This window comes from Plectropomus leopardus, chromosome 20, assembly GCF_026936395.1.
Source record: "Plectropomus leopardus strain MGB_pleo_1.0 chromosome 20, ASM2693639v1, whole genome shotgun sequence".
Taxonomy (NCBI): Eukaryota; Metazoa; Chordata; class Actinopteri; order Perciformes; family Serranidae; genus Plectropomus; species Plectropomus leopardus.
This window is the reverse complement of record NC_142195.1, coordinates 11,043,644-11,067,545: the sequence shown is the minus strand read 5'-3', so window position 1 is coordinate 11,067,545 and position 23,902 is coordinate 11,043,644. Positions and strand designations below refer to the sequence as shown.

The 23,902-nt window shown below is 44.6% G+C and overlaps 1 protein-coding gene across 1 annotated transcript; it reads right to left on the bottom strand.

The window, feature by feature from the left end:
- Nucleotides 1-4,174: 4,174 nt before the first annotated feature.
- smad7 (SMAD family member 7) lies at nucleotides 4,175-22,888 on the bottom strand. The gene is made up of 4 exons (XM_088070879.1): nucleotides 21,409-22,888; nucleotides 20,412-20,465; nucleotides 16,814-16,885; nucleotides 4,175-5,076 (listed from the first exon to the last, which is right to left on the bottom strand). Exons 1-4 carry the CDS (start codon nucleotides 21,872-21,874, stop codon nucleotides 4,538-4,540), a joined length of 1,131 nt encoding a protein of 376 aa, XP_087927005.1. The 5' UTR covers nucleotides 21,875-22,888; the 3' UTR covers nucleotides 4,175-4,537.
- Between the last annotated feature and the right edge of the window lie 1,014 nt (nucleotides 22,889-23,902).

The following is a 23,902-nucleotide window of genomic DNA, read 5'->3' as shown; positions in this document are numbered from 1 at the left end:
TATATACTGCATATATAGGATGTCTCATACAACAATGCGGTTTAAGATGAGTCACATTCCAGACAAATCTATGGCACATTATTCAAACAATCCAGCGGATGTTTACATCAGATTCGATGACATTGTAATTAGAAAAACAAAATAATTCCTGAAGTGAAAAGGTCAGGGCACATTCACACACAAAGAACAGGCCAAGCAACCCCCCCACTAACCCCACCTAGGCAGGCGCCACCTACACACCACAGCCCCGTTCATCCTCCCAACCCCCCAGATCTGCACACACACATATATAAATATACATAAAAACACACACGCGCAGTGGCTAACCTGCTATAGACTGCATGGGTGTGTTAGCCACAGTCAGACCGCATGTTGCTTTGATTCTTACAAACAAACGTCCAGCATGTAGACTGTTAGTATTTCATTATATCTTAGAATAAGATGGTGGAACAAACATGGCATTTTTGTCTACATATATAACGTATAAAACATAACTTCAAAACATGTTCATGACTGAAGGGCACACTTCACCCACAAAATGACCTTTTTTATTTCAGTTAGTCACACCATGTTAGCCTACCTCATATTCATGAAGAAAACTTGTTTTTTCTCGCATGAATCCAACGGCAAAACACATTGATTAGCTGATTGATTGGAGACTAAGTTTAATAGCAAGATATCAAATCACACTTTTACAAACTTCTCACACAACTGGTGCACCAAATTTATCCAGTCATGTTTGCATTTTCGCCAAAAAATGTAGTGGAGTCTAGTAATAGGTTTAAATAGTAAGATTTTAGCAAAAATATACGTGTTTGCAAAGTATTCGACTGGATAAATGAGACTTGGATTATACAGAACAAATGTTTGTAAGCAGATGTTTTGATATGTTTTGTCGTTGTTAATCTTGGTCCCCAAATAATAATTTAGCATGTTTGCCGTTTACTGTGGAGGCAGGAAATAAAAAAAGTTTTCTTATTGAATTCAAGGTAAAATGGCATGATTAACTGATATACATAAGGTCATTTTGTGGGTGAAGTATTCCTTTAACTTACTTGGTTTGCCTCACTCTGACTGCTTAAGTCTCACATGGGCTTTTCTAAACTTTTAAAATAAAATTAAACATGTCCATTTTTGTCCTCAGTCTTACACAATGTAGTCATAGCAGTAAGGGATCATTTCACAGCCAGTCTGCAAATGCATAGAAGGAACAACTGCAGCATCCAATCCCTCTGACAGTGTAGATATGGCCATGTGGCACTGAACCCACTGCTTCATTTCACTAATAATTACTCTGCAACCATTTTAATATTTAATTCAACGTTTTGGCTGAGTTTTTTAAAGTAACAATTCCAAAAAATCATCAGACACAGCTTCTCAAGTGCGAGTATTTGTTTGTAGTTTTTCTTAGCTGTTTCCAAATATCTTTCAATTCCACAAAAATAACCCAACACAGTCAAAAGCATTTACCAAGCCATCTGCACAGGCTACAGACAACCACAGACAGCCAACAGGTGACTGAGCAGCCAATAATTCCCAGCTCAAATGGTGTCTGTCTGTCTAGGCCACACAGCAAGCAGTTAGATACACACATTTAAGCACCAGTTAAACCAGCAGCAAGCAAAGACACAGTCAGAGAGGGAGTCTTTCACTTACCGTATTTCTCAAAGCCCAGTCTCCTATCCTTCCTGCTGGTGAAGTGGCCAATATCCAAGTGATAGTCATGTCCCACCAAGATGCCCTTGTTATTGTTTTTTGTTAGGTTGCTGCGCGTCCCAGATCTCCTTTCTTCATCGCTGTTAGTGGCTGGTACATCATTATCTCACCGAAAAGCTGCCAGCTGCAAGTTAAGTGGTCAATCGTCTAAACGTGAATTCTTATGTTTAAATGTTGATCAAAAATTTAGTTTGTTTTTAGGCTCTAAAGCGGCTGCTTCAGCGTTTATTTTCCAGAAACCTTTCCGTTCTGGTTTCACAGTGACCTCACCTGCCAATAGGCTGTTTTCTAATTAAATGACGCCGACTTCACCTGGCAGCTTCCCATAAATAAGAGTGTAATACCCCCGTTTCACCACACGCACTGAATAACATGTGGGCTGGTTTACAACCCAGAGCGGCGCTGTTTCACAGACGACACAACAAAATAAAGTCTGTTACGAGGTAAATTATTATTATTATTATTATTATTATTATTGTTATTGTTATTGTTATTGTTATTATTATTATTATTATTATTATTATTATTATTATACGAAAATGTAGCCTTTTTGTTTGTTTTTGTAACTTGGTGTCTTATGTTTTTTTTTCTGCTGTTGTATTTTTGCTTATTTTCAAGTAATTTTCCTGAAACTTTTTCCACTAATTTCTTGCTCATTTTTGGGCAGTGTGTATGTACCTTCTTCCCATGTGTTTAAAAGAAATTAAACCAATATGCTTAAGTTTGAAAGGGTTAAAGGGTGTCACAAGAGAGACTGTAGCCATAATTTCAGAATTAAACTGTGATTTAAGGCATCTTTATACAGCCAGAAAGGATAGAACCCTTTACTTATTTATGTGGTTATTTATTTTCTTGGCCTAGAAATAGTGAAATTGCAGTCTATTTATATTGAAACCAGCTTATAAAATAGCATTTCTTAGAAGCCTCTCACAGCTAAAAACAGCTTTCGTGTGTAATACACATGTTCATGCTGACGAGAGATGCTGGTGAAATCTGTAATAGTTATAATGGAATTATTGCTGGGCAGAATCAGGGTCACCCTGTCTGAGACAAGTCATAGATATTGCGCCATTTCTCTCTCTGTGTCTCTCTCTGTCACACACACACACACACACACACACACACACAAAGCTTCGAGCCGCTTTAGTTGTATTAGCAGGGTTAGGGATTATTGTTGTGAGGGCATGCAGGCAGCCATGAGTTTAAAGTGCAAGATGTCAAGGAACAGGGTCCCACCATGTGGCTCCACCCCCATGGTGGGTCATTTTCTACTAGTTTTTGGTATAATTTGTCCTCTTTGTTGCTTAAGTTTTCTTTCTTGGTTGGTGCAAAGTGATTGATAAAACAGAAGAGAAGGAAAGATTGTACTTATGTATCTTTAGACAAGTGTTCCAGGGATACTTTTGACACACTAGCTGCCATATTTATCAGTGTGCATTTATGTTTATTATTCTGAATATGTGCTCTAAGCACATATAGGTGCACAGTTTCAGCTGTGCCTCCATCACGGAGTCACCGTCACCTAGTATGTTGTTTTGTCTCGCATATTCTGAATAAAATTCAAGGTTTTCCCCTGCTCCGTTTAACAGAGCGGAGGCTGGGGGTTGGATGGCATGGAAAGTGGGTCTTGTGAATGTAGGTCTCTGAGACAGTGTGTGGGTAAAGCAGGCTTACAGTAGTAATCCTCTTCACAGACACCCATCTGACTAGCAACAGGACGCAGCCCAGACAGACTCCATGCACGCACGCACACACAAACACACATACACAGAGAGGTTTTGTTTGAAGGAAATAATTTTGTTTTGTCTTGCTTTTAGAAATACAATAGGTCAAAAATAGGCCATCGTCTAATCGCATATTCAGGCCAGTCATCTGATATCTAAGACATCTAAATGAAGTTGTACATTTCCAAGTATGCGTTCTTTTTCCCAGGTGTGGCGCAGAATTCTTTGTGTGACTGTTTGATTCATTCTTTTTATCAGCCACTAAAATAAAGAGTGCTCCCGCAGGAAGCCGGACCCTCTGCTGCCTTTATTGGTTCCTGAAATTTGTCATAACTGCTTCCTGGCTGTGATGTCATCAGCTGGTTAATGACAGAGAGGAAGAGGGACATTGGTCCGAAAATAACTCTGAAAAAACAGACTATTTTACAAGGCGTAATGAGTCTGTGAGGACAGAGACAATGAGTTATGACTCTGTCACAGTCTGACTCATTTTTGTCTCAGAGGGAAATGCTTCTACAAACCACAACATGACATCAAAGTCCTTCGGTCACACAAAATTAAGCCAGTGTTGACTTTGGTAATAATGAGGAGACAATATTCTTCACCGAAATTAAATTATATGTGTTTTAGAGAAATATTCCAATTTGGATTATGCATAAAACCAAAGAAAATACACAGAAAACCTGAATGAAACCACTGCAAACCAAGATAAAACATAGACTGGGTAAGAAATGTTATTTGTATTTTTTTTAAATTTTATTTTGGCATTTCTTTGTTTTGCATTTATATTAAGCAAAGTGCATCTTATTTTCTTTTTCTCATCAACACATTGCACAATACATAAATAATGATGCATATAAAACGTCTTCATATTTACAATTAATAATATATTTATATATAACATAAAATACATTTTTCGCTTCTTATTTTAATTAAATCTTAGTCATTTATTAAACAAAGTCCGTCAGAGTTGTATACTTTCTTCTTCTTTTAAAACTTTTTTTTCTCTCTATTTGAACCTCTGGAACAAAAAAGGAAAACATGGGCGTAGTCTGTTTGTAAGGGGGCGAGGAGGGTGAAGAAGAGGAAAGCTGCTGCTATCGGGTGTTGAAGATGACTTCCAACCAACACGGGCAGCTACTGATGAACTGTCTGGTGTAGCACTGTCCCCAGCCTTTCACAAAGCTTATCTGCACCGTGAAGCCCGTGCGAGGCTGCTGCGTGAACTCGTGGTCGTTGGGCCTCTGTAGGCTGCCGGCTTTGTCGTGGTCGAAAGCTTTGATGGAGAAACCGGGGAACACCTTGTGCACCAGCAGCGTGCGCGAGTCCGGGTTGTCCAGTGTGGCCGACTTAATGAAGATGGGGTAGCAGCTGCGGTTGTAGACCCACACCCCGTCCGGTTCACGCGTCAGCTGGATGCCATAGCCGATCTTGGCCCGCACCATTTGCACCAGCTGGGACTTGTTGTCGGAGCAGAGCTGGCCCAGGCAGAAGCCGTTCCCCTGAGGTAGATCATAGAAGATGTCCAGGGAGGGCTCCTGGACTGAGTAGAGGCGCCCAACACGTGTCTTCTCCTCCCAGTATGCCACCACGCACCAATGGGCCCGGTCGCCAGACTCCTGCAACGCCAAGGAATCTGAAAGAAACAATACAAAAGGAGATGGTTAGACCTGTAGGAAGGTGCAACATAAAAGTGGCAAAATACAAAGATCAAGAAGAAAATGAGAGGACAAGATGATGAGGCCTAGGCATCTTCAAATTTCTAAAACTCTACTCCTTCTTCACAACCTCTTCCATATCCCCCTTTTGGGAATCAGAGAATTTACTTTAGTCAAGAGCCAAAACTAAACTGTCATCCTCAATTTCTGCCACACAGGAAAACCATGTTGGAATTCCTGGACTTCAGACAAGAGAAGCAACTCAGAGACGCTGGCAGGCAAGTATCCACACGCAGTACAATATTTGTCCAAGCATTAAATGCTTATCTTCTGTCTGGCTCGCTGTATTTTTGTAGTGGCGTGGCCAACAATGTAGTGACGTCAGCCAACTGCCCTGATCATCTCTCTGCAGCAGCATGCCGGAGGAAATTAGAAACGAAGTCTTTCAATTCATGCTGAAAAATATGAGGCTACAGCAAATGAGCAACAAGACACTTTCGCACAAACACATAAACCATTCGCTGTCCACGGTGAAGCATGTGGTCTTTAGCTGACACGCAAGGCGGGCCGTTAACTCTCCAACCCCGGTGTCTGAATCGTTGACAACCTAGGCCTCTCTAGTCTAAAGTTTCCCCTGAGCGTAAAAGAAGTGTAGCATTGGCCGTGCTCCAGTTTCCAACCCCCCCGCCCCCCGCCCCCCGCCTCCCTCTCCCGTCTCCCTTTAGTGTGCCTCCTGCGCCGTCCCTCTCCCCCTTCATATCTCTATTCCACAGAAATCTGGCTCCCAGCTACTCCCAGCTAGAAAAGTGGGAGCCAGTCAGGCGCAAGGGAAATAGAGGGAGACAGAGTGAGCGCGAGAGGAAAGAAAGAGGGGGCGGGGCGGGGAAGGGAAGGAATGCTTTTCACATATTTTGACTGTTACTTTTGCAACTTTGCTTCCTCTCCTGTTTTTTTAGGCGTCTCTTGTGCTTTTAAGGTTGTCATCTAATTGCTGCAACTCCTATCAACTCTCTTACACTTCCTCTCTTCTCTCACACACACACAGTAGTGGAGAGTAAGTACATTTACTCAAGTAATGTACTTAAGTACAAATTTGAGGTACTTGAGGTATTTTACTTGAGTATTTTCTTTATCTGCCACTTTATACTTTTCCTTGCACTTATTACTTCATTGCATTTATCTGATAGTTTTAGTTACTTTACAGATTGAGATTTTTGCATAAAAAACTGATAAAAAAATTTAAAATATGATGTTACATATCAAATTACCCAACAGTTTCTAAAAGTTCAGCTGAAATGGTTAGTTGATTAATCAGTTACCTGATTGACAGAAAATTAATGGCCAACTATTTTGATAAACATTTTTTATCTTTTTGTCTTTTTCTATTTTTTTTTAAATATATAATTCTGAGATCTGTTGTTTTGTTTTGTTTTCTCAATTTTTTTCATATAATTTATTTATTTTTATTAATTATATGTTTTTAATTTTGAGTTTTGGGGGTATTTCTTTCAATTTTTCTAATAATTTCTTTTTTTCAAATAATTTGTAGTTTTTGAGTGTTTTGTTTGTTTTTCAGATTCTTCTGCATTGGGTACTTTTACTTGAGTACTTTTAGTACTTTTTCCTGAATACATTTCCTTACTTTTACTTCAGTAACTTTTCAATGCCTGACTTTCAGTAGTAACAGCGTACTTTTGCAGTGTGTTATTAGTACTTTTACTTAAGTAAAGGATCTGAATATTTCTTCCACCACTGCGCACACATGCACATACACACACAGAAATCCAGCCACGATGAAAGACACATTCAAGGGTTAAGAAAGCTCGCAGAAGGGAAATATATGTGAGGGAAAAAAATTAACAGAGCCCCTCTCAGAGCCATTTCAGGCGCCCCCGTCCTTCCCAGCCTCCCCCTCCCCCTCCCTTGCTCGTTTCATCTGGCGGTAGCTGTGAATGTAACCGGTAATTTGGAAGGTCCCGTCTGAGACAAACTGCGACGTTAATGCGGCAGGATCTCTGCCGGCCTGAGCGGACTCACCTCGGCCTGTCATTAGCCTTCATTAGACACAGGGAGGGGGAAAAAAGGGGAAGAAAAAGACAACACTGGGAGAAGAGAGACAGAAACACAGAGGAGGGGAGTAAAGGGGGAGGGAGAAAAACTGAAAGCATGCCTTCCATAAAACAAGAGGGGCTGTGTTCTTTGAAGTTGGTCAGAGCCGAACCTCGGGGAGTTTATCGTAAATCCATCCTCATGGGGTGCTGGGGGAAACTAAGTACCTGGCTATCTACCTTAGACTAAATGGAGGGAAAAAAAGAGCATTTATCTTTGAGATAAGAGGCAGAAAGTGTCTTTTGTGTCTCAGGCTGATGTCACACAGAGTCTCGATCCTGGCCGAGCTTTACTCTCAGGGTCTGTTTTACATGTAAGTACAGGAACAAGCAGGCTTGATAAGGAGAAGGATGGACTGTCTTAACAGCTGACAGAGGGCCTGCTGGCAGAGCTCACCTGTGGGGCCCTGTGTGTGTGTTTGTTATTGCTGGGAGAGACAGGGCCTGGCGTCAGAGGTCATTAGAGCGGCTGCCTGTCTGAGCCTGTCATTGCAGCCTGAAAACACCCTGCTATTCAGGACTACACTAACTGCCCTGCTTCCCCTCCCTCGTCGCCTCTCCTCTCCTCTCCTCTCCTCTCCTCTCCTCTCCTCTCCTCTCCTCTCCTCTCTTCTCAGAAACTCTGACTGGGAGCAGCAAGTGAGAACCACAGAGGAGAGAGAAGCAAGGGAAGGATGAAAGCAAAGGGCTGGAGAGGCAGAAAAACAACAGAGGGAAACATGAAGGGCAACAGAGAGTTGGCTAGTGAAGCAGTGGTGTAAGAAGTATTCTTATGCAAAAGTTGCAATACCACAATGGAGAAATAATACATTTCAAGTCCCGTCTTGCAAGAGACAGATTAAAAAAGAAATCCTAAACTCTGTAATCCACCAAGATATCCTATTCCTAGTAAGGGTCAAGCTCCAAAAAAAACACTGGATACTACAACTCCCACAATGCAACCTGAACAGCCTCTTATGCAAAGAGCTTCCCTGACTGATAAAAGTCCATATGGCAGGATTTCTTTTACAGTTTTAAAGTCTCACTGACCAAAGTGAGATAAAAATGATGACATAATCAGGGGATTGTTTTCTCAGACTTCACAATTTTCACGTGCCAAGCAGAAAAGAAAAAAAAAAGATGAAAAATTCCGGACTTTTTCTCTGAAATTTAGTGGAGTAGAGGTTTAAAGCCACAGTTTAGATAAGAGACCAATCGAAAGCTAATTTGAGAGACAAATGAGAAAAAAATAAATGCAGTTGCAGTTTTACGTCCAGCTGAAACTACGCTCTCAGGTAAACAAAAGCAAACTTTTTCCATTCAGTGTATCTGCAGAAAGAAAGCCAGACAGGCAGTCTCCTCCATCTGTGTGACGCAGCCTCGTGAAGACTATGTTCACAGCTTGTCCTGACAGCAGATGAGCTTACACCTCATGAGTAATGCTGCCGAACACAGAAACACACGCACATATACTGTACATACACACACTAATGTGAGCGGCCTTAGTTTTTGACACACCTCCAAGTGCAAGGCTCATTTAACTGAATTTTAATTTTTAACACATCGTGTGTTTGTGTGTGTTGCTGTCTGCCGGTCACGCTCCTCATGTTACGGCCCGACACTATTTCAGGTGCTTCTCACATAGGTGTGTGTGTCAGACAGTGTCGTCAGAGTGTCTGCGCCGACTGTCCTTGGAGCAGGGTGTTTTCCGTCAGCTCCGGCACCCTGGACGCTTACTGTCTGTACATCTGTCTTGTCTGCTTTCTGGACGTCTGCCTATCGGAGCATTAGTCCGTCTATCTGTCTGCCGCCCCCACCTGCTCGTCTGCTCTGCGGCCTGTGTGTCTCTGGCTTCTCCTCGCTGGAGATAAGCGGGCTAGCTGGCAGCCTGAGGCCATCTGTCACCCCCGGCCCTTTCTGCTCTGCTCCAGTCAGATGTCTGCTGCTGGTCTGTCCCAGTCTGGTTTGTCCCATGGGGGCCCACACATAACCCCCATCCAAAAAAAAAAGACTTTCCCTGCTGGTCCACTATGATTCAAGATGAGAGCTAAGATGTTGATAGATCATTGCCGAAATACAGTCCTGTGTGTGTCATGTGGCCTTGTTAAAAGCATTTTCTTTGCAATTTCAGAGATTGCAACAAGCAGCTGGTGAGTGCTAATGTTAATGCTAGCTATTAGCAAGACTGCACAAACAAAAACAGCATATTGCTCCCATGTTTTCGAGGTATTTAATGGATGATCAGCTTATGGTCTGCGAGATAGGAGAGGGAGGGGGGGGGCACTGTAAATATCTGTGATTAAATAAACCCCCTGCACAATGCAAAATATTTAAACCGCAGCACAGAGAGGCTACAGACACACACCGCTAGCTCCCCTGCGGATTTTAATGGTCCAGGGTCTTAAAGAGTGGACGCAATGCTAGCTGAGACAGTTGGACTTGATGGAAGGGAGGAGGGGACGGCTGAGAGAGGAGGAGGAGGGGGGGGGAACGACAGACCGGGTGCTTCTCTCAGGGCCAGTCTGGAAAGGTTAATCATTACCTCTGTCTGACTCCACACACACGCACACACACCACGTCGCTACTATTCTTTAAGAAGTCACGCACCTACCCTCACACACACCCAACACGATTTTTAGCCTTCCCTTACTTTACACGACACTATCAAAATCTGAAAAAAGTGCAGAGGCTACTGAGTCTTGTATTGATCCCTCAGAGCCGTATATATGTGTGTGTGTTTGAGTGTGTGTTTTGTGCCCCGCTCTCCTCAGACACGTAATGACCCTGTCGTCATCGGACGCACACACAGCGGCGGAGGAAAGGAATGGGGAAGACATGAAGGAAACAGCTCCAGGGGGAAGGAAGGACTCTTCATGGTGCCTTATTTTCTAAGTCAACACCCTCTCTTGCGCCGGGGAAAGTCTATTCCAAAGGTCAAGGGTCACCCCAGAGGCATTCCTTTTGTTCTCTCTGCCACGCCGTATATGCTCAGCCCTGCGTGTGTGTGTGATTCTGTAATGAAAGCCTGCACATTTCTCTTTCTCGCTCTCTGTGTGTTCACCAAAATATTTGGTCTCATTGATTTCTCGAGTTAATACAAGTTAGAGTCCTCAACAGCGCGCTTGTTTCCTGTTGTGTTCACTTTCTTCTCATTCAGTGACAGACGACCCCTTCAGAAAGAGAAAGGTCAGATGTTTTGTGCAGCGAAGACAGAGGAGTGTCCTTGTCTCACATCAACACAACACTAGCCTTGTAAGCTGAAGCCATTGACTGTACACAGTCTGGTTTGTTTTGTTTTTTTCCCGTTGAAAGGTATAAATGACTCAGTCTGCTCTTTGAATGACTGTAAATGGTTATTTGCTGTGCAGAAGTGCATGCAAGCTGCCAACGAAATGTCACTGAAATCACGCTGAATTGTGCTACTCATCAGCCGAATTGCACTTTGTCTATAAAAAACGCTCTTCAAAAACGCGGACCTACATTACCCAAAATGCATTTCAATCACAGACAGTTTGGTCAGAAATTCAGGTGCATTACGGTGCATTTAATTTTCACTGGGATGCCAGAATTCCCAAGTTCCCAGTTGGAAATTTCAATCTTAACGCCCCCTTAAGTTGGATTTGCAACTTTGCACGTTGGAGCAACCTTATCAACTTCAACCATGAACTCTTTCAGACCATCAAAATTGTACTGCTATGGAATTAATAAAGCACAGTAATACTGATTGTGTCAAACCAGGTATTTTGCCATTAATGCGAAGGTGCGAACACAATCTAATTAAACCATGGACAGAAATGCTTCTTTTTACTAGTCGACGCCATACATAAAAGCGCCTATGCCCTACAGTAACTGATAAGGTACATTATACGTGTAATTTCTCCAGTACATATATGTTTAGCATTCACTTTCCCGTCCTTATTTGTGACATCTTCTTTGGTTGTTACCTTTATAACCAGAACCACTCCACAATGGTCTAAAAAGTGTACGAGGTGGACTTAAATTGCTTTATGGAAGTGCATCTTTTACAAAGAAACAACTTTAAAATACAAATTCTTCAGCACTGGTCGGTCGGTAAATAGAAAAACAGACAGACTGTAGTAGCTGACAAAGGAAGCGCCTCTTTAGGGTGACAGCTTACGTAAGAAGACGTAAAGTCCTGCCCCCCCCCCCCCCCCCCCCCCACCTTCAGGAAACCTAAATAAGCCCTGATGGCAGGAAAACCACACAGGGGAGTGGCACAGTTTTGCTATCTCCAGATCTGACTCCTCGCAGAAACACAGATAGAGAGAGAATGAGTCGCAGACACGCCATCGCTAACATGAACCATCCGGCCGCGACCGGGGAGGAGATAAGGAGAAGAAATGGCACATGTTTTCTTAAAGCCTCCATCTACAGTATAATTTTCTCTGAGTGGAAGTCTCCGCTATAATTACACGATCCACATATCTGGATGCCGCTCTGAGCACAGTGTTTATCTCAGTTTGAGATAAAATATAGGGACGTTTCATAATTAATTGGGCATCGTCTTCCATTTGGCTCCACATTATCATACACTTTTTTTTCTCACTGAAGGACATTTTACTCCCCTGTAACACCTCCTTCCTACTTCTGCCGAGATATTATTCCAACAATTTATCATGCTGACCCTCACACACACACACACACACACACACACACACACACACACACACACACACACACACACACACAAACAGAGCTATCCCCTGCAGCCCAGCTTTCCCAGGGTGACAGGACAAATAAACACTAGTTGGATACAAGGTGCCAGGCGGGCTGTAATGATGTCATCAGCTCACTTTTGCAAACACACAAGTCAGAGGATCACCGGCTACGGACAGATGGACAGACAAGCCGAACAATCACCCACATTGTTGTAAAATAGCGTGGGAACCAAATCATTGAAACGCCACAAACTGAGAGGCAGACAACCGGCAGAGCCAGTTGTGTTTGTGGTCGGAGCTTTTGTTGTGTTGTTACTCTGTTATTGATAATTATGCACCTCTGTGTGTCTGTGAATGTGTGTGTGTGTATGATTATGACAGCACTGAGGTCTGTGATGGAGATGTGACTACTGACAGTCTGTCGCTGAGACAAAGACACACACGCACCCCTCCAGTCTGAGTAAAGACAAACTGACTACATGAATGAGCAGGCGGGAGGGTGGAGACAGCAGGACTGTGTGTCACACTAGAAATCTGACACACAGACACACACTCAGGTTTACAGGAATGTGTCTCCACTTATTTCCATTTCCGTCTTTATCCTGCTAAAATGGGGGCTCTCTCCCTCCCTTCCTCTTACTCCTTCACACACACACACACACACACACACACACACACACACACACACACACACACACACACACACACTGAGTCTCTCTTTCATATCTTCATACATTGAGGTAATGTCAAAATCCACTTCCACAGAGTGACTGCAAACCAAAACAATGTTCATCTTGTTCTGGGCTTCCCTCCAGCTCTGGCCCAGAGCCAAATCTGCATAGCCCACCTTTCAATCAATGGGCTGATGCTAAAGTAGGCTAATGTTTTCAACTGGAACTGCTGTTTTGATGCTAAGAAACGATGCAGCGCAGAACAATCTGAGAGAAATCTTCAACCCAAACAAGCTAGGCACACTCCCCCCCCCCACACTCCATCTCTCCATCCTCCACTGTCTCTGCATGCTGTTTTTTCGATTTGTGCAGCATAATGACACAGGGTGGGGAACAGAGGACGGCCAAAACCAAAATTAAGTCCCTTGCCAAGAGGCGGCTTGGCTGCCGCGCAAGGAGAGGAAGTGGGGAGTAATGAGAGATCCTGGCCCCGGCACGGAGCGGCCCGGCTCAACTCGCTGGCTGAACACACAGCCTCCAAATTACAGAGAACAGTGCAGAGCTGCCGGCCATCTCTCCCTCCACCCAAAGCCGCCATCTTCTCTCCTTACTTCATTCCTTCTTCTTACTGCTCCAGCAAAAGGAAAACCAAAGCAGTGCTGTTCATTTTCTCTCGTTATATTCATTTCTATCTTTGCAGAAATGTCATTCTTTCTTTGTTTTACTCCCTCCTTCTTTCTGGTTGGTGCACTCTAGTGTTTGTTTTCCGTCACGAAGGGGCCTCGGCTGCCTCCCTGTCCGCTCCCCTTTTCCTCAAAGACATGAGGTCATATCCTGCGCAGCCCTTTCCTTTGCCCGCTAACCCAAACAAGGCAGGAATGTCGAGAGACAGAGAGACAGAGAGAGAGATGGGAGACTGAGGGCACTCTGTTTCTGACTTTAATTGCTGGAAGTTGGTGTCTAAAAAGATTGCATCTTAGGTAGAACTTCAGTGATATGCCATTTAAACCTCACTTCCTGTAAATAACTAGTTCAAAACAACAGACGGGCCTTTTCTCTCACTGCGTTTGCACCAAAAATGGGCCGTTTCTTCGGGGCCTTTAATATGACAGCAGAACTAGTTTGATTTAATGAGCCGAGGTGCCAGGACTAAATTTAATCTCTGTCAGAGCCCCTGATGAAGGTTATACCTCCAGCCGATTCACTGGATGACTAATTGACTGACTGAAGGGCTGGCCGACTGTCTGTCGAGTGAGGTGACTGGCTGCTGGTATAAGAATACAACTCGGCCTAAATTTAACCTGCAGTGGGAGGAAGCGCCTGTGTGACAGTCGGCCGTGCGCCAGGGCTCGCACCAGGTCATTCTATCTGCCCTGTCTGTGTGTATGTGTGAAAATGCGCGGGTGTGTGCGTACATGTCACCGCGGCCCGACTGGATCCTCTTACACACAGGCACTCCGCGTGAGTCCCCGATGGCACCAGCAGGCACGCCACTGACAAACACACACCGATGCCGCACATCCAATAAGAGCTAGGCACGAAGACACGTCTAAAACTCACCTTTAAAGTAGATTAAACGCATGTGAGCACAATGACTGGCTGTTTAAGTCAACACCTCTTCGGACTGATGGAAATGTGTCACTGATTATCAAATATTATCAAGCACTTTCAAAATCCAGTTGATTTAACCCTTTCACAAACCCGAGCAAATTGGTTTAATTTCTTTCAAAAACATGGGAGAAGGGCATTGAGCAACCTAATAACAAGACCTAAATTTGTAAAAATTTACAAGAAAATTGGCTGAAAATAAGCACAAAAAAGAAAAGTAAAAAACAAAAACAAGAAAATGACCTGAAAAAGGGCAGAAAAGTAAAATATATATATTTACGATTTTATAATAAAACTAATCTTTTTTTTTTTTTTAAAGAAATTACACCAATTTGCTCCAGGTTTCAAAGCCTTAATCTTTGATCTGATTGCACCAGACTCAATTCAAAATGCTGACAATTGTACACTATTCTACTTCAAGTTCTTTTATATACAGTTGCTTGTGATCAGACGTGTGACGTGTGAAAACATCCAGATTCTTTCTTTGAGTGAAAACCAGTCTAATTTGGTATAAATTTTGGTTGATGCCCACACCTTTGTACATACACATCCAGACTTTGTCCCGCAGCCTAAACTTGTGTCTCTTCAAGCTCACAGAGGTCATTTATTCAAGACAACTTGTTCTAGACATCTCTGAGCCTGACAACACACACGTTTGGCTTCGTAGTTGCCACCAGAGCTGCTCGTAAACGATCTAGTCTCTAACAAGTTTAAATATTACTTAACACTCTGCAGATTCATAACCAACAATCCAGGACCCTCTTAACCCTGACCCGATCTCCCGTTTCCAAATCTCCCCTCTTGATCTCTTTCTGGGTGAACCTAAACCTCTGAGCTAAAGCCCTCACGCCAGCTCAAACCAAGATCAGCACCCTGACTCCCAGCTCCAGGCCTCCAGCCATCCACCCTCCCCCCTCCCGTCCTCCTCTCCGACTCCTCTTCCCTCCGCTCTTCCCTCCTCTCTGCTCTGTTCCAAGCTGATGACGTGAGCCAGCGAGAGGAGCTTTGGAGCTGGTAGCCTGGCAGGCAGCCTAGTTTGCATTTGCGCTTGTCGCTGTCGCAGCTCACTTAACTCCTTCCAGCCTGGACAGTCTCTGCTTTTTTTTTTTTCAAGACGGATAAACACAGAGAATGAAAAAAAAGGAAAGATGGAAGGTTGTTATCTGTAACTGCATCTCATCAGCTCTTTCTCAGCTTGGTTTTAGACATGAATGAGAGTGTCTTTTGGGGCTTTTTTCAATCTAATTCAATAGCAAGGCTAAAACTGCTTCACCAATCCACTTTTTTTCTCAACGTCAACACGCACTTAATTATTTTAGTACAATGCGAAAAAAGTAACAGCTGACTTCAAGTCTCTGCCACCCTCCTCATTCTTCCTCCTTCCTCTCTGTAAATATGTCTGGAGAAGAACATAAAAAGGGCAGAGTGAGTGAATTAGAAGGTCAGCAGTGGGCCTCTGGGAGAGCCATGTTTCTTTTGTCAGGGCCCCAGAGGGAGGGAGTGAAGGAGGGAAGCAGGGAGAGAGGGAGAGGCAGGGAGGGAGTATGAGAGGGAATGGAGCAGCCTTTTTTTTTTTCTTGGCTTGCCAGGGAAATCATGATGGCAGGGCGCTTCGGCCATCCTGCCCTGGCCTTTCTACCTTTGCTACTTTTACTGAGGAGGCCCATTCAGTGGAGCGCTGGCCGCCGCTGCCATGTCATCCTCGCCAGGAAGGAAAACAGGGGAGGAGGAGGAGGGTACGCCTTGCTGAGGGAGGGAGGAGGGGAGCGTTGGGGCGCCTGTTAAGACTCCAGTTCTAGGGTTTCACAGTTTGAACTGAAATGTGTCTTTAGTTAATGCACGCAAGGAGGACTTTAATGTCCATCTGAAGGTGCGGAGGAGAGGAGAGGAAGACGAAGGAGAAATTTTTTTAGCTCCTCTGTTCTTGTAAGCTCCGATCTCTTCCCCCATCTCAGGACACACACACACACACGCGCGCGCGCACACACACATGCAGGCAGTCAAGCTAACCCCCCTACCACCAAACAAAGGAGGGGGGGAAATGGGCAGCGAACACCAACTGACATAAAACAGGCTTTAAAGGCCCAGTAATGAGAACCATCTGAGGCGGAGGAAAGCAGAGAACAGCACAGAGCAGGCACAGGAGAGCAAACTCTCTTTCTCTCTCCTGTGAGCACCATCTTATTCTGTAGCCTGCGGACAGGGCGCTGGGTAAGGAAGGCAACGCTGCCAAAGGGGATTATGGGAGAAAAGCTGAGGAAGCGCGAAACAAGTCCTGCATGAGAGATGGAAGAAAGAAAGGCGCCTGTGTCTCACTCTTATCCACACACGGAGCCCAGAGGAGAGTTAACTGTCCACGAAGACATCCCCTGTATGCACAAACACACCCAAACAAACACTCGCATGTCAGTCCAAAGAAGAGAGGAGCGTTGTTCAAAGAGCCAGGAGGGAGGACTTTATGTGGATGTTGGAGAAATACACCACCCTCCTTCACTGTTTTTTTTTTTTTATTACAGAGGGGAAGCAGGGGCCCCCACAATCACTGCCTCATCATCACAAGTATGGAGGGGAGATGAGTGTGTGTGGTGAGAGGAATGCACAGAGGAGGGAAATAATACAATTTTCAAAAAGGGAGGGATGGCAGAAAAAGAAATTTGTTGGAATATTTACCTGAAAGCCCCACAGGGGCCGAGTATGTCGTTCCCCCAGTATCACTGGATGAAGGTCCAGAGTCTGGAGAATCTAGCGGAGAAAGGAAGAGAGACTTTGAATTAGCACTGTGTGTGTTCCTCTGTGTGTGTGTGTGTGTGTGTGTGTGTGTGTGTGTGTGTGTGTGTGTGTGTGTGTGTGTGAGGGGAGAAGGCAAAGCAGCAGCTGTGAGACCGTCAATCACTCCGGTGAAATCAATGCCTAATGAAGACGCTGACGACGAAGCTCACACTCTCGCGCACACAGAGAGGACTTACAGAGGCGAGTTTCTTACACCCCTGATAATCCCCCATAATCCACTGCTTCAGGAGGAACGTTAGGCCATGCATCTCTGCATAGACGAGCTGCTGATCTGGAAGGAGCCGTATTCTTTCTGCTAACGACTGAGGCGAGGGTTCGGGCCGGACACTTCTGATCCCCCACTCAACACTCAAACCAGCTCTGGGTTTCCTCTTTTAATGGAGACCCAAACTGGTCTGATAATTCTCTCTTGGTGTTATTCCTGCTCCTGCTTTTCTCTCTAAGGATACGAGCCTTAACACCACCGGCAAAAGTTTCTCAGAAATGTTTTTACATCTAGTTATGTATGTTTGTGGCGGCCTTGGCAGACAGAGCTCAGAGAGGCCTTGAAATGTACGGCGCACTAGCAGGCAGACAAGAAAAAAACTCATTCTCTCTCCCTATTTTTGACTCTAAATGCTTAACTCCCACTAAGACTTGTAATGTAGACTAGTTTCAACATGACACCTGAATGGAGCTTTCACAAAAAGTGCTGTGTGTGTTGAGCGGAGCAGCGTGCCGCTGGGAGCGGACTAACTCTGCTACAGAGCTGCTGGTAGCTTGGTATTCACTAATGATACATTCCTCTTGCTGCCTGTCAACGCTGCGTTACACCTTCCATCCATTGAACCAAAGTGTGTGCTGATGCTCGCCTCAACTGTGACTGAATTATGACTCTAAACTGTAGTTTTTCTGCTATGCAAGCCACGCATGTTGTGTCGAAGCTGTGGTTCCCAACTGGAGGGTCCAAAATTGGTAGCGGATCCTTTCAGAACGGAGCACATTTGGTTTTTTATCCATTGCTTGGACCTTGAACTAATGACTCAGGAGAAATTCGGACGCCCTGGCTGAACAATTTGGGAACCACTGTGTTAAAGCATATTGCTAAAGAAGCATTTTAACTGAAGTTGCTCTAAACTGAGGTATTTTGAACATCTACAGTGGATGCAAACTGAACAAAAACAGTGAGTAGGGGTCAGTATGTGAGGAGGAAGATATTTTTCTTGAATACGTCCACTCTCTGCTGGCTCATCCTGTCTGACCGAGCAGAGCTGCATTAGCTATGAAGTAATAAAGAAACAGCGACCAGAGCGGTTTCCCTGCGAGCCCTCCTCCCTGCCACCCTTCCTCGTCCGGACGCGGCCCGTGCCGCTTGTGGTCGCAGTAACGAGATGCACGGGCATTGCCCAAGCCTGCCTGTCTTTCATTGGCTGCCAGCAGCCTTTGCCCTGGTCTCCCGGGCAACAGTTCACAGCTGACCACAGGGCTGAGGCGGCATCAGAGAAAAAGCGCTAAACACTGTGTGATTTATATTCCCCAGAGCTGAAACAAGGTAGCGTTTTTACGTCTAGGCTGCTTTCATACTGACCGCCGCCTGCTGGAGCGGACAGGCGCCCTGACACATATAACCTCCTGACTTCCTGCTCGCTGGAATCATAAAACCATCATCATAAAACCCAGCCGCTCTTCCGCTTCATGCAGATTTTTTTTACAACGTCTGACTGCCTTCTAAAAGTTATCTATGCAGATTTTCTGAATGTCATGATGATTTAACACAGCCTAATATTAAGCAAATACAGAGAGGGGGATAGAAAATTGCAATGGCCTCCAGTAATGAGAAGGAGTTGATGATTGACAGCTCCCTTAGGCCACTGGGGTAAAACCCCCATCTTTCTACATGATAAACTCATCTGTCCTCTCTGTGTGTATGCGTGTGTGTCTGTACCCTCCAGCCTGCTCCATTGTCCTATTAATACATGTTGTCTTTCACCCTCCTTCACCAGTACAGACCCAGACAGACAGACAGACAGACAGACAGACAGACAGACAGACAGAGTCTCCTTTGATTAACCACGACTGCAGCTGCACTGACTGAATGAGGAAATAGCATGACAGGTGACTTTGAGCTCACAGCACTTTTTCCACTTAAATGATGATAAAATATGACTTTTAAGGCCAGCATATTAAAACTTTTTAAAGTACCCTATAAAAACTCTTCTTGGGAGCACCCCCATTTTCCTCACTTTGCTCCATTCTTGTTGGCAACATTTGATTCCCTCACAAGTCAAAGCAATTTAAGTTTGCTCTGAGAGGGGAAACAGGGTGGTAACATGGGTTGTATAATCATTTCCTTTGTCTGCATCCAACTTGCATTTCCTATTTACCTTCTTGTTTCCTCTCATCGCTGGAATGTTTCCAGCTGAACTCATGCAAAGACGCCACACTAGATCGCATCAGTACGAAGAGGGCTTCACTCATGATCATTTTAGATCAATTTGACTTGAATTTTAAGTTCTCTAGAATGCTTTTCAGGCACAATTATATCACTAAAGCATAGTAAATAAAGACAGAGGGAAGGGGGGGGGGGGGTCTTTGAAGAGCCACAGCTGCAGCTGCAATGACTTCCTATTGTTTCCACTCACTGAAAGCCACTTTCTCCTTCTCCTGACTAACTGGCCGGCTGGTCGGCGGACCGGTCATTGTTCAAATCTGAGCTTTTCCTGCACTGGCAGACGGCAAGACAGAGGTAAATGAGCAAAAACGCAACAGACAGATTGAGAAAATTAAAAACTATACTGCACAGTAGATCTTGGCCATCCTTACTGTGACATGGTGAGACAATTGTCTGTTCTGGTTAGAGCCTGAAATCTAACACGCTTTCAAACTGACATAATAGCCAATGACATAACCTGATGCCACTTTGCAGCACTGGAGAGTAAAATGAAAACAGCAAGATGTGAAATTTAAGTGATAGAAATTAAACAGTGCATGCACGCACTCTCCCTTTCCCTAAAACAAACAAACAGAGATGTGGGACGGTGACACACACCCCCACACACAAGTCCTAAAACCTTAATCTGATGATTAATTCGGCTGATAAAGACAGACTGGCTCCAGAGACGCTGCTGTCTGTGCAGAGATTCACAATAGATGGATGGACACACAAACAAACAATCCCCCCTCCCCCTCATCAGACACACACTATCCCCCTGGTGACGTGCCAGTCAGTCTATAGCTGGTATCTCAACTTTGTGCTGCTTTGCCCTGGCTGCCAGCCATGCAAGAACTGCCCAGCCAGCCAGCCAGGCAGGCGTGCCACTCCACTGCTATCATAAATCACAACATAACATGGAGCTGTTTCCGACACACACACACACACACTTACAGAAGGGGAAGTGTGTAAGCCCATATGTAATGTCAGACAGCACATACATGAGCACAAGATGGCCTTTTGGATGTTTTGCAAAAAAAAAAAAAAAAATGCATTCATGTAGCTCACCTGGTGGTTTAAGATAGTCCATGGGATAGCGCGAATATGGAGGAGGAGGAGACTCTGCATGGAGTGAGAAAAAAAAGAAGAGCATGAGAAAAAAAACAAGGGAGAGATCTAGACTTTATGATAAGAGCTGTCATTCTTCTGGGAAAAAGGTTTTGTGTCTGTCAGCTCAGCCTGGAGAGGCAGGCGGTGAGGCCGGCCGGGCGGCTATTGCCTTTCATTGGCAGGCAGATAAACAGGGGGCCGCCTGGCGCCAGGAGGGCCACTATCAGCGTCTAGGACAAACTGAGATACGGGCCTCTTTTGGCCCGGGACGCCAAGCAAGCACACACACACACACACACACACACATGCACGCACACACATACACAGGCCCTGGAAACTTTACCGCGGAAAGACTGTAAAGCCCTGGATGAGTCGCTTTGCACTTTGGAAATGCCAATTGTGAAATGTTGAAATAGCAGATGGGCTGTTTGTTTTAAAAAAGCGGGGCTCTGATGAAGTTGAAAATAGGCTTTCGTGATTTAAGGTGGAATAAACAGCCTGTAAGTGCTTTGGCGCCTGTGAGGTGCCAAAAAAACACACGTTAAAAGTCAGCCTAATTAAGACAGCAGCATATCTGGCACAATCAAGCAAAAAAATAATCATCATAATGATTTGGTGGTTTTTTTTGTTTTGTTTTTTTTTTTTTATTTAAAATGCCACATTCAAATTAAATGGCACCATACTGACACATACTCAAAAAAAATGAAGGGGGCAACTTGGCTTTCCACATCGGTCAAGTTTGACCGTATGGAAACTCAACACAACTGTGCCAAAAGGGGGTGATGTCATTTGAATTAGGCTAATTATCCCTTTAAGAGCCTGGTAATTCTTTGACATAATGACACAGTGTCTGCTTGATTTTAAAAAATGAGGCCCGGCCACCAGAGAATTAAACGCAATTTCAGAACTTTTTTTTATGTTGCTGTGAGGTTATCAGAATAATCCAGCAGCTCACCGAGTTCACAAAGTCTGCTCATGTGGTGCGGGTTGCAGCAAACGAGCTCTGGGTTGATTTTCCCGTAGGATTCACAGCAAGACAGCCTCTTGAGCTCCGAGGAATGCCTGAGGTCCGGCCACCTGAACACTTTGTAGAGCAGCATGGGGAGAGAGTAAGACTGTTGACCCACTTTGGCGTCCACTTTGCTGGGCAGGAGCAAGCAGGGGCTCCGGGCACCCCCCTTGGACTCCACCGCCTGCAAAAGCACCTCTAATTGTTTCTCTTTGATCTTTTTCAGTATCGAGTGGGTCAACGCCTTCAATTCAGCCTCCGACCCGGCGTTGGACTTGGCCACCTTTGTCGTTTTGCCCATGCAGCAGCCCCCGGAGCCATGCGTCCCTCTATCCGCCTCCCCGTCGCCCTCCACGGGCGCACGGCTCCTCCAGAGTCGCCGGACGAGCCCCGATCGTTTGGTCCTAAACATGCGGGACGAAAAGAGGGTTCCCCGGCTAAAAAACGAGCATGGTGTCCGCAAATCATGAAGATTCCGGGATCCGAGTCCAGGCAATGACAAGCAGCCTGAGAAAATACGGTGGAAAAACTGGGAGCTGGATAAGCAGAGGAAATCTGTAGCATACGCCAGTCTCTGTTGCCGTCTCCTGCAGACTTGATCACCGAAAAGCAGTCGAGTTTCGCGGGACAGTCAGCTTGTCCTTCGGGGATAAATAACCATCACTTCCAGGCGTTTAAGACGAGCCTGTAAAAAAATGAATCTAGCAGCTTGTACACCTCTGCTACAACAGCATGTAGCCTGGTACAATTATTGGTGATGTGCAGCCTATAGCGCGGAGGACTGACCCCTTTAAAAAACAATCTCCGTGCCGATTTTTAGCATAAAAACAATGTCAAAACATCTTTTTTTTAATCTGTGCGCATTAGCTGTGGTAGAAACGAGACAAACTGGGGCCTAATTAAGCCTAAACGCTATCACAATTATCCCATGAAAACCGAAGCTTGCCGCCGTGTCTTCAAGAGCATTAATCCACAAAATCCTTGATCCGACTGGCTCTCCAGCAGGCTCGCGGAGGCTTTTTTTTTTTTTATCCGTTATCGTCTAAATATGCCACTCGTCTGCAGAGGATGTGGTCTGCTGGCAAGAGTGAGCCTCGTCCAAAGAGTCAGGGAGCAAAATCCAGGACTGAATCTCTCACCCGAGTTGAAAAGCCAGAGAGAGAAACAGAGAGACCCTCGGGTTTACGTCCACGCACCGAGCCTCCTCGTAACCTATTTTAGTGTCGCCGAGAATCCTTTAAAGATAAAATAATCCAACCTCGTATCGCACACGAAGTTTCCGTGTCTGAGTGTGAAAGAAAAGCGAGCCGACGAGTGATCTCGAGGGGGGTGAGAAGGCTCTCTGTCTGTAAATGAGGCGGATGGTTTGGGTGCCCTTGCTCCGTCTCCAGTCTCCAGTGCGCATTGACGCGCCCGGTCACGTGTGTGTCTAGACACCCTGTCGCTTAAAAGAAATGTGATTGTGTAGCGCAAACAACACCAAGCAGAGCCCACAGCGCGCACGCACACACGCAAAGCACACACACACACACACACACACACACACACACACACACACACACACACACACACACACACACATAAAGGCGTAGGAAAGTTAACATTTCCCCAGAAAAAGTTGACTAAGTGTAACGCTGGGAATAAGAGGAGGAGGTTGGGAAAGCAGTTTGGTCAAAGGATTTAATCATTTCTGGTAAAGTTGTGAATTCTAAATAAATTGCGAAATTTAGCAAAATAAATATATTTTGAAAGCTCTCCATGCTCTGCCTTATTAAAGCTTCATTTTCACAAGGGTAAGGAATAAGGAAATAGAAGGGGCTAAGGAAGTATTCGACTTGATTTTTTATATTTTTTTTATTTTTTACTTATTTCACCCTTGTTTATTGTTTAGGAGGCACATGTTGTTTTTAATTGCTATTTCCCTCATCTTTAAAATGTGTTATTTTAAGATTAGTCTATGTAAATTAAAATGAGCACTAATATAATAATATGAGATATGTATTTTTCTCTTTCTCCACGCACTAATAACCAAATAGCTGGTAGTTTTAGTTGGATCTTGTTCAGGTTTGGTTTTAAAGGCTTCAGTTTGGGTCTCTACTACAGTAAAAATGACCAAGAGATAGAGTTTACCTGCGAGTCTGTACTCAGGGCAACAAGACAACCATACAACATGTCCGAAACCCAGATGAGCGCGCGCTGCTGCCGCCCTATGGACGTTTCTGTCTTTCAAGTGGGACAAACACAAGTGTCCTCTGAGTTTGTCTGTCCTATTTATCAACTCAACAGTTTCCACCCTTCTTTATTTATCCAGTCAAACGGTCCTTCGGCTGAAGATCAATTTGCCTTCATGCCTGACAGCAGATCTGTAACAGGATCTGCCCACTTTATTTATTGTCTGAATAAGCTGAATCCATATTTATTATGACAGGCGTAATTGTTT